At 47.7% G+C, this 10897-nt stretch overlaps 2 protein-coding genes across 2 annotated transcripts; one reads left to right on the top strand and one right to left on the bottom strand.

Moving 5' to 3' along the window:
* Positions 1 to 460: 460 nt before the first annotated feature.
* Positions 461 to 1435, bottom strand: foxb2 (forkhead box B2; the record flags this gene model as incomplete). Its single annotated transcript, XM_083644300.1, has 1 exon — positions 461 to 1435. The coding sequence occupies one exon, from the start codon at positions 1433 to 1435 to the stop codon at positions 461 to 463; it is 975 nt and encodes a 324-aa protein (XP_083500426.1).
* Positions 1436 to 7880: 6445 nt separating this feature from the next.
* On the top strand, positions 7881 to 10019 carry LOC310784244 (centrosomal protein of 95 kDa-like; the record flags this gene model as incomplete). Its single annotated transcript, XM_083645263.1, has 1 exon — positions 7881 to 10019. The coding sequence occupies one exon, from the start codon at positions 7881 to 7883 to the stop codon at positions 10017 to 10019; it is 2139 nt and encodes a 712-aa protein (XP_083501389.1).
* Between the last annotated feature and the right edge of the window lie 878 nt (positions 10020 to 10897).

Genomic DNA, 10897 nt, shown 5'->3' with positions numbered 1-10897 from the left:
CACAGGCCTAATTCATAAACATTAAGGCCTATTTGTATTTAGCCAATAGGCCGCGCCTGAATTAAAATCAAATAAGAGCTATCTAAACGTTCATAATAAAGGCAAAATATAAACAGTAGTGATGGGTTTGCATTTGGAAACAAATTTAGATTGTGTATCTCCAAATCAAAACTTTCTTTGGGTTCAGCATCTCTGCTTGTCTGATTGTATCAGTGTCACACATTAGAGTGTGGTAAATGCCCTCACGAATTGTGCAAATAAATTAGGCCTATATAGGATTTTTACATTGATCCAAAGACAAATTCATAAGAGAGAACAATTTGAATCTACTTCCCCCCATAACTCTTATAGCACTCTAAACTATGCTCATTTTGTTAATAATGCTCTCTTAATTATAAATGTCATTTTTTCTCTCTTTTTTTCCTCTTCATTTCCCAAAAATGATCCGCAATTTACCAGGTTAGGATAGGAGGAGAGCCGGGTGTAGAGGGTTGCCTTTCCCCTCTAGAGCATCGCTTTTCTCCAGGATTGAGGCCGGGGAGCAGAGCTGCATCGGGCCGGGCTGCAGCCCTGTCAGCCCTGTCAGCCCGGGCATGGGGCCCAGAGACGGAGTGGGTTTTATTGGCACGGGTACGGCGGGCAGAGTTTGCCCGTTGGCGTTGTGGTAAAGGCCCTTCATTGACACGCTGAAGGGCGCATACTCGGAGGATGCGGGCACGGGCACGCCACCCATAGACTCCGACAACATCCCGACGTGCGGCCACATGGAATTGACCACGCTGCTGAGCTGCGCGGGCACGGGGTAGCCCAGGTGGTGCATGACCGAGGTGAGAGGCAGCCCGCTGGCCATCACACCCTTGTAGTCCCGACCTATAATGTTCTCGATGGCGAATGGGTGTTTAAACCCGCCGGGCTGAGAGCAGGTAATGCCCCCGTAACCCTGGAAGTGAGGGAGCCGGCCCACGGTGCTGGCGGGGCCGACTGGGTGCTCGTGGTGGCCAGGTGCTGTGCCCAGCTTGCCGCCCGGATGGTGGTGATGGTGGTGGTGATGGAAGTAATGCATCATCGGGGAGCTCTTGCAGGCCATATGCTCGGAGCGCAGCAGCTTAAAGCGTTTTCTTCTCCTCAGGAAGCTGCCGTTCTCAAACATGTCTCCGCAGTCCGGGTGCAGGGCCCAGAAGCTGCCCTTCCCCGGCTGGTCAGGCCGCCGGGGGATCTTGATGAAGCAGTCGTTGAAGGAGAGGTTGTGTCGCAGGGAGTTCTGCCACCGCTGCGTGTTCTCTCGGTAGTACGGAAAACGGTCCATGATGAACTTATAAATGTCACTCAGAGGCAGCATCTTCTCGGAGGAGTTCTGGATAGCCATCGCCGTCAGAGAGATGTATGAGTAAGGAGGCTTCTGGTCGCTGTAAGAGTTCTTACCGGGACGAGGCATGATTTGGTTGTCGTTTTCTGAATTTTTTAACAGTTAAATAAAATGTTTTTTTTTTTTTTTTATTATGATTTGTTGGCTATATATTTTCTACGGCGATATATTGATAGTCTTCATATTAGTCACCATCTGAAGCATCTGTTCCAAAGTTCTGAGCCATTTAGATGAAATGCTGGTCTATTTCCCCACAGATGCAGGATTAATTTATAGGCTACTGTTAATACAATAGCCAAAAGGCCTGCTGCTGTCAGGTGCGTTCCACAAGAACCTTCTGCATCCCAGGGAAGTTTCTTATGAAGTCCTTTCTCTGCCTCTTCTCCGATTGGTGCTCTTGGCGCTGTGCGTAAAAGTCAATCTCTGTGCGTAAAAGTTGAGAGGAAACAGTCCTCTTCTCCTCTTCTCCTGTTTCCGCGACGGCTGCAGGGTGTGAGGGGGCAGTTTTTCCCCACTGTCCGTTGTGTGCTCCTCTTTCTCTCCTCTTGTGCGCTTCCACTTGCCGAGCGCTGTTTTTGTAAGACCCCTGCAGGTCGCTGCTCTATTATCTATTATCCAGACACTTAGGGGACACGTCAGGGGAGAGAAGAGGGGAAGAGGGCTGCGTGTGTTAGAGAGAGAGAGAGAGAGAGAGAGAGAGAGATGGGGGTTAAAGAATAAAAAAGGAGTGGGTGGGTTTTGCTCATCCATGCGTTCGACTCTGATCTCCCGTTTGCCAATCATCAGCCACGCATAAACTAAGGGGAGAATGACACTGATTGATATTGAGACTAAACAAATCTCTAGAGGGCGGCAGTGTACAGTATAGTGGCTAAACAGACCATGCTTCAACCGTATGGGTTCAAGACCCTGATTGAGTGTCTTTGAGCAAGTCACTGAGTCCTACCAGCTCCAAGGCTGTTGTTGCAACACATAGTGAGTATAAGGCCATCAATTACATCACAGATTGCGAGGATGAGTATTTGTTTAGATCAGATACAATTTGTGGAAATGAGGGGGGGGGGGGGGTGGACTTAAATTTAGTTTGAATGATAGGCCTATGCCTATCATTTAGTTTGATAGGCCTATGCAATTTTGTTCGTCTGCCAGAAATCAAAGATCGCTGTCTTTGCCCACCGATCTACAGAACTTAATTGCATTGTGAATATGCCTATTTAAAACATGTAATTGCAACATGCATTGTAATCTGTTGGGCAAAATTATCTGTTGAGGAAGTTTGACCGCATTCTTATGCGTAAACGGTGCGTAATGGTAACTTTACGCACAGTTTACCCTGATTGTATATGCTTTGCGCTGACACCATCATTGGATTATCCATGATGATCCATGATCCATGTTGATTTGAATTAGCTGAGCTCATCTCTTGAAGTGAGAAATACAAAATAAATAGAATAAATGCAATCTCTTTGTTGTAAATTTGCTCGACTGCATTTTCAGACTTTGCAAACAAATTGTGTCTTCCACTTTGCGCAAGATCATCAGCGCGCTGCTCTCTTCCTCTCATCACCCCCCCCCCCCCACACACACACACACGCACACGCACACGCACGCACGCACACACACACACACACACACACACACACACACACACACACACACACACACACACACACACACACACACACACACACACACACACACACACACACACACACACACACACCACCCACGAGCACGCTATTTTTGATTAATTGCTGAGAGGGGAGTCCGGCGGCTGTCTGTCTGTTCAAACACTCTCCGGTGAATCCTACAAGGATGTAAACAACTTCATCAAGAACAACAGAAGCTGCTCCCTTCCCGTAGAGTTTGTCTATGGCCAGGTGTCATGACTCGGTCCTTGACGGCTCCTGTCTTCCTTGGTGCCCCGGTGGGCCCCCGAATACATTACAATAATTAAGCCTTCTGTGATTTAGCTTCCTAGGAGAGAAGTCCAACAATGTAATTAAGGGCAAGCTCGCTGTATTAGTTATGAATATTCAAAGCTGTGTCAATTAATTAGCCGGTGTATGTCTCCCGTTAAGGTCAACTGTGTCGACAGAGAGCATATTTTAAAGACGGTCACGTAATTGCAAGGAAAATTACTTTTATTGCCACTTTCCCTGATAAAGAGTGTACATTTTATAAATTCGCCCCTAAATAAAGACGCTTGTTGTGTTTGTGTTTGTGTTTTCTTTGCCTAATTGTTTCCCTGACGCCTGAAAAATGAGTTTCGAAACTCGGAGGCCCTCAGAGGCCAACGCGGGTAAAAGCATCCTCTTTAAACGGCCGGGAAAGATCAATATTAAATCTGTTTTCACAAAGGGGGCCGTTAAATAGACACCGTGGCTGATCTGCATAACAAAATTAATTAGGTAGTCTACAGCAGTCTTCGCCTGCACCCAACTCCTGGACAAATAACTAGTTGTAAAGCACACCTTCTGGGCATACGGAACATATGCTGGAATTATCCTTAATTGACTAATTACATAAATTACTCATTAAGTTTACAGCACATCAATTATAAGAGATGTATCAATTAATTTTGCATAAATTACAAGCGGCACGCCGCAGAAAGAGGGCGGCGGGGGGAATGGGGTTGCCAGGAGGGGGTCTACTAAGGTGGAGTGTGCGTATGTGTGTGTGCGTGTGGCGTGCGTGCGAGCGCGTGACGGTCGTCTGTTTGTTTCCTGAATCTAATAATTATTTGTTCAGCTTAAGGGCAAAGATTCGCTGTCTCCCATGCATTCGGAAAGTGCGGTAATGGCAATTATACTAATAATAATAATCTTAAAGACCCCTCTCGAAGTCATAAGGGGTGCATCGTCGCGGAGAGAGCCATTAAAATCAATTAGCAGGGCCTAGTCTTTTCAATGCAAAATGAACCAGTGTGGAATAGGCCTATACGCTGTAATGGGAAATGATTTAGAAGCCTTATCTGTAGGCTATCCCATAAAAGAGCGCGCAGGGAGGGTGGATAGATGGGGTTTGCTCGCCTGTTGCCTTCAAAAGTTATCAAAAAGCTTTGCCCCAAAAATGACAGGCATTTTTTCTTACAGGAAAACACCACTCACTTCATCTTGGCATCTCTATCTTTCTACCTAGCCTATCCCATTCTTCCACATCTTTCTTTTCTCTCCAAACTCCTATGCTGCTGTTCGTTGCTGTTTTACCCACGGTGCAGGCCAGGCCGGAGGCAGAAGATGCATTGTCAGTCAGTCACTCATGGACATTTAGTGAAGGGGGCGGGGCTAGGGAAAAGGGGATAGGTAGGTCATAGAGAGTTGTGATTCAAGGGGTGGATTGGGGGAGTAGCTAGGGGGATGTGGGTGGTGGGAGGAGCCAAGGAAGGACAGGGCTGGGAGAAATGGGCCATAGGGTGGTGGGAGGTGTTGTGGTGAGGGAAGGGAAGGCTAGGAAAAGGCTAGGGAAAAGGCTAGGGAAAAGAGGCTGGAGCTAGGGATAGGAAGGTCATAGAGAGCTGGAATTTAAGGGGTGGGTTTTGGGAGTGGTTATGGGGATGTGGGTGGTGGGAATGGTCAAGGAAGGGTGAGGCTGGGGGAAAGGGACCATATAGGGATAGGAAGGTCATATTATTGGGGTTGGGACTCAAGGGGGAATACCTAGGCAGATGTGGGTGGTGGGAGGGGCGTGATCAGGAAAGTGGGCCGTAGCTAGAGATAGCAAGGTCATAGAGATTCGGGGTTCGAGGGGTGGGTAGGCGGCGTGACTGGGGGGGATGTGGGTGGGTCAGGTTATGTTCCATGTTGAAAACAATGAGCCATGTTGTTGAGGTACCCCACAAAACATTGGCTAAAGTGCCATAAGGCTGAATGGCCACACCACTGTGCCCTGGGCTTCAAGGCATTTGCGCTTGGTATGTTCTTGGTACAGTGGCTTCAATGAAAATTTTCAATGGGACATTAAATAATGTCATGTTGTGTTGTGTTTATGTTGTCATATCCTGTCTTGCATTCACACAGGTCATATTACCCCTATACAATCGGTTAGTAATTAATTTGTTTGAAATGCTTTGTTGGTGTAACCTTTTCCCTAAATATAGGGTACTACACTGTGCTCCCACTCTTCACCCCCATCTTCCCCCTGCTTGCACCACTCCCCCCCAATTGGGCGAATTGCATGAAATTTGACACTGCACTTTCTCAGGTCTCCAGCAGCGCACACACCAATTTTCAAGTCGATCGGACAAATTAAATGAAAGCCGTGTTCTGATTGGTGGAATTACACACTCTAGACTGCACCTTCTTGTAACCCAGCAGTGCACCCGCCAAGTTTCAAGAGGATTGGACGAACGGTTCTTGAGATAAACCACTTTTTGTGTTGCTAGTAGGTGGCACTATGACTATGCACATGTCCAAAATACGGCACCGCACTCCGTCGAGTTCCCAGCAGCGCACCCCCCCAAGTTTGAAGTCGATCGGACGAACGGTTCTTGAGATTAACCGCTTTTAGTGTTGACAGTAGTTAGCGCTGTGAGTATGTGCGTGTCTGAATTGCACAAAATGCAGTACTGCACTCTATGGGGTTCCCAGCAGTGCATTCCCCAAGTTTGAAGTCAATCGGACAAACGGTTCTTGAGATGAACTGCTTGTTGCATTATGTGGCGCTATGCCAAATTGCACAAAATTTGCAATTTGAACCTTGCATAAATGTACATGCTATGCACCTATAGACCACTGAGCCACCAGTATGTCCCATACTAGAACTTTTTAAATCCTGCAATAACCAGCCCATTTAGCCCATTATACCTGACTAAGCACATTCTAAAGCTAATTTAGGCCCTTCCACAGCAGGGCTTGGACTGACTTTGCAGGGTTAACAAGCATTCTCACACTTTGTGCTGGGCCAAATTCTGCAGTGTGATCAGGGGCTAAACTAATGCCTGAAAATAAATGTAAATCATACACATTGACATGTCTGCTTACAATGTCTACTGCAGTTGTGGAAATCTAAATCTAAATGAAATTCATGTATCTTGCTTATTTTTTAAAGTTTGAGTGAGTTCCATGATCCATTGGTACCTAAGATCTATGAAAAACCCATTGTCATAATGAAAAAATATATACAAGGGTGATAATGCATGGAAAGCATGTGGATTTCACTCTGAAGGCCTGAGCAGCATCTGCATGCTTTATAAGATACATGAGGCATAATAATCGGTGTCCTTACTATCTTCTCCCCCTCTTTCTCTCTTTCACACACACACACACACACACACACACACACACACACACACACACACACACACACACACACACACACACACACACACACACACACACACACACACACACACACACAGTCCCATCAACAACATTGGCAAGGTAGACCTGACTTGGACCTGATCCAGCATACTGTATCACAAGATTGTTTTGATTAGTAACAAACGGTGAGGAACTACAAGTCCAGAGGGACTTGTAATGGGGAAATTGTGCCCTGATAGAACAAAAGTAGAGTCTGTACACTGTCTGATAAGGAGTAGGGCACTATAAAGTCACATCAGTGTTACATAAATTCATAGCCTATGCCTTAGGAGCAACACGTGCAGTGCAACTCACAATCTTATTTTTGCTCTTTGCTTTGCATTCTCTCTTTCCTCTGTGGGAAATGAATTTGGTGTCCCATCTCCTCATTAGTGGGATATCTGGGGGCAGCCATTAACTTTTCCCTACCTGTATTCACCTTTTCAAAGTGATCCATTCACTCCTGTGTTGTTGCTTTCAGGATGCCACTTTTCTTTCTTTCTTTCTTTCTTTCTTTCTTTCTTTCTTTCTTTCTTTCTTTCTTTCTTTCTTTCTTTCTTTCTTTCTTTCTTTCTTTCTTTCTTTCTTGAGTGTCTCTCTTGTCTCGCGCTCTCCCAGCTTTCCCGCATTATGTGTACCTTTTTGTGGAAAAACCATATCACACAAATTATTAATCAAAGTATAGTCTTAAAATATCTGGGAGGGGATCTTAATTTGTTTAATAGTCTTCTAATCTTACTACTGTACTATAATTGGAGGTCTGTCTGTTTGTCTGTCTGTCTGTCTGTCTGTCTGTCTGTCTGTCTGTCTGGCTGTCTGTCTGTCTGTCTGTCTGTCTGTCTGTCTGTCTGTCTGGTTGTGTGTCTGTCTGTCTGTCCAGAGTTGCAAGATGCGCCTTTCCTCCGATCGCCTCCAAAATTGTTTGTCCAGTGTGGATTTTTTAATGGAAATGTGTCCGTATAAAAACAAACAGGGTGTAGCGTGTGCCCATTCAAAACAGTCTAAATAAGTCTAAATACGGCATGGCCGATGATGTCACAAATCACTGATGTGACAAACAGTGATGTCATCAAATGAGAGCCGACAGTTCTCTATTCATCCTGTCCTGAAACGCACTACACATCAAACAAACCAACTCTGGTCAGGAAGGGGCTGTGGGCTGTACGAGGCTGTCTGCTGTAGCTAGTCTGTTGATTTGGAGCTCCAGCTGTTTGATGGGAACCCCAGAGGGACAAAGAGATTGGGTAGATGTGGCGAATGACCTACTCAGCAAGTGTCGCATAAACCTAAGACTGAGGAAGGTGACAGACTGCGATGCCAATGTTTTCATTGCCTTGTATGAGAACATTGTTGGGGAGAAAGTTCCAGATTATATCGCGGTCCCCTGCAGTCAAGAGGATGACGTCCATAACATTCAGTCCATTATCGACTCACTGGCCCTGGATTACCTTCAGATCAGCCTCTCACACATCACAGGGGAAAGTATTGTCAGAGGTGACCAAGAGTCTATCAAGAACCTGCTGGAAATCCTTGATGGCCTGTTGGAGTATCTCAACGAGGAGCTAAGTGATGAGTCAGAGAATGAGCTCATTGGGCTGGCAGACATGGCACGCACATTCACAGCCAAACCAGAAGGAGCAGCCGTCCCCGCTGCAGCTTCAGGCCCCGTCACCACGTCGGACCCTCCGGAGCCCCAGGCCGCTCCACCGATGGAACCGCTGCACTTGGCCATCCCTCTGCAGCCCCCCCAGAGAACCACCCCCCACAGGCCCGACGAAGACGAGGAGGAGGATCTGAGCTACACTCGAAGGCAACGGGATAGACGGACGCCTTACAGAGAGAGAAGAGGCCTCAGCAGCAGCAGGACGGTGGAGGAGGTCTTTGAGGAGCCTCTGTCTTATCGCAGGCAGAAGAACAGGCAGAGGGAACAGGAGCTGCATGACATGTCAGAGAAACTGTCCCGACAACTTGAAGAGCTCGACCAGATGCTGAAGCAAGCCCTGCGTGAAAGCAGAGAGTCCAGTGAGTTCAGAGGAGAGGACAAGCAGTCTCACCGCAGCAACAGCATCATGGAGGGTTGCAGGACCACCAGACAACATACAGGAACACTCCACCCTGAAGCCAGGCACCGAACGCGCTCCCTGTCTCGCTCCCCTCCACAAGCCCATCGCTCCCTGCAGGGACAGCTTGATGGCGCCGCGAGAGAGGTGCAGAGTCAAGATGACGGGAGACAAAGAAACCTGGCAGCTGCCGGCCGCACGCGGCGAGGAGAGCTACACCACAGACAGCACCACAGAAAACACAGCCAGCATCTGGTGAGCAAGGTTTATGATGAAGAGCTGAGAAGATATGAAAATAGAAAACGGGCAGACCTAGACGAGGAGCGCCTCAAAGCTCAGCAAGCTGAGCGGGAATACAGAGAGGCCATACTGAGGGACATCCCCCGGACCCCCAGACAGTCCCCAGGTGAAGTAAGACCCCAGCATCGACCACTACGCACCAAACAAACCACACTAGGACGCAGACGGCAAGAGTCCCCCAGGAAAGCCCCACCAATGAACGTGAAGGAGAATGACCTGCTCCCGGTGCTCCTGGAAGGGCTGCCCCACCTCCACATCTCCCGGCACACCCTGGGCCGCATGTGGGAACGGCAGATGCAGCAGGTGGACCGCCTCCATGCCACCTCCTCCTCTCACAGCCACCAGCGCCACAACAAACTCTCCAACCAGGTGGAGGAAGCCCAGAGGAGACATGGACTGTTGGCGGAGATCATCCACAAAGAACAGGAGCACCACAGGCGTCTGAGGGACTTTAAAGAGCGCATCCAGCAGCAGAAGTCGTCCCAGAACAGAGTGAAAGAGCAGAGGCAGCAGATCACCCATGCCAAGAAGTACCACAATGACTACCACGTGCAGCTCCGCGCCCGCCTGATGAGAGCACGTACCAAGGAGGAGAGGGTGTTTCGGCAGCTGTTTGAGGAGAGCCTGGAGTTGCAGAAGGCACGGCTGAGGGATCAGAGGGCGTACGCCAGGGAGAAGCGACTGGAGCACCAGAGAAGACACCAGGACCACATCACCTCCATGGAGAACTACTACAAGGACCAGTTTTCACTGTTGGCTGAAACATTTGCACAAGAAAGGCAGGAGATCCAGGTTCGGAAAAAAGCTCAAGAAAAGGCTCTACTGAAGATGAAGCGAGAGCTGCGCTGCAGGATGGAGCAGGGGATCGTCAAGCTGCAGAACATCATCATCCAGAAGGATGAGGACGACCACTTCAAAGACATGGAGGCCCAGAGGCTCCGGTGCCGGGTCCAGATGGCTTCCTTCCAGTACAACACTAGCCGTCTGCACTGACCACGGCTGTTTCCACACTGGATTTATACCGGAGGAAAATGCCACAAGAGACAACTGTTTCCCCAGTCACAACTGAGGGTGGGACATAATTCTGAATAACTGCAACAACACAGTCTCCTCAGACACTTTCCTTCTGAGATTTGGACAAGAGAAACTTCACATTTTAAAACCTCATGTGATCCCAGGTTAAACATAGTGTACGTCACCGTCACATGTTCAACCAAGAGACTGTGTTGTGGAGCGAGTATTTATCGGACTGAACACTGACAAAATTTAGCTACTAGCTAACTCTTCCTCTCATCTCGGCTGCTATAGGACGAATCAGCGTGATGTCACTGCCCCCCAAAAATGCGTAACCCCGTGGCAGTTAACTAGTATGAGTTGTGCCAAACAAACGTTAATATCTCAAAAAGTATATACATCACATAGCTTACTGTATATTTTGACATTCTGAGTGAGAGCAGAATTAGCTCAAGAGTTTGATGTATAATATGCATGTTGTGTTAAAGTTGTGTGGACTGTTGCAGTTTTTAAATTGTAAACAGGGTCAGCCGGCTAGAGTCAGACGCTCAAACTCAGGCTCCATAGGGTTCCATTGCCATTGCCACCCAGTGACGCAGTGTTTACCAAAATGCTGCTCGGCTGATCCCTCGTATATGAGAACTTACTGACACCTTGGACCAAGTCTTCTTCTTCCATGAGTTTTCATACAGTACTTGATTAACTCCCTCACTGTGAGCAGTTATTGTAGCAGACAACTAGTATTAAACGTTCTTCCTCTTACCAACCGGGAGCACAGATGCTACCTAATCAGTATGAATATCATACACTGACAAGATTTCTAATCCTTCTGTTTCTTCCTCTTATGTGAGATGTCT

The sequence above is a fragment of the Poromitra crassiceps genome (genome assembly GCF_964638095.1).
Source record: "Poromitra crassiceps genome assembly, chromosome: 10".
NCBI lineage: Eukaryota > Metazoa > Chordata > Actinopteri > Beryciformes > Melamphaidae > Poromitra > Poromitra crassiceps.
The sequence above is the reverse complement of the archived record's forward strand: the minus strand, read 5'-3'. Positions and strand labels throughout refer to the sequence as shown.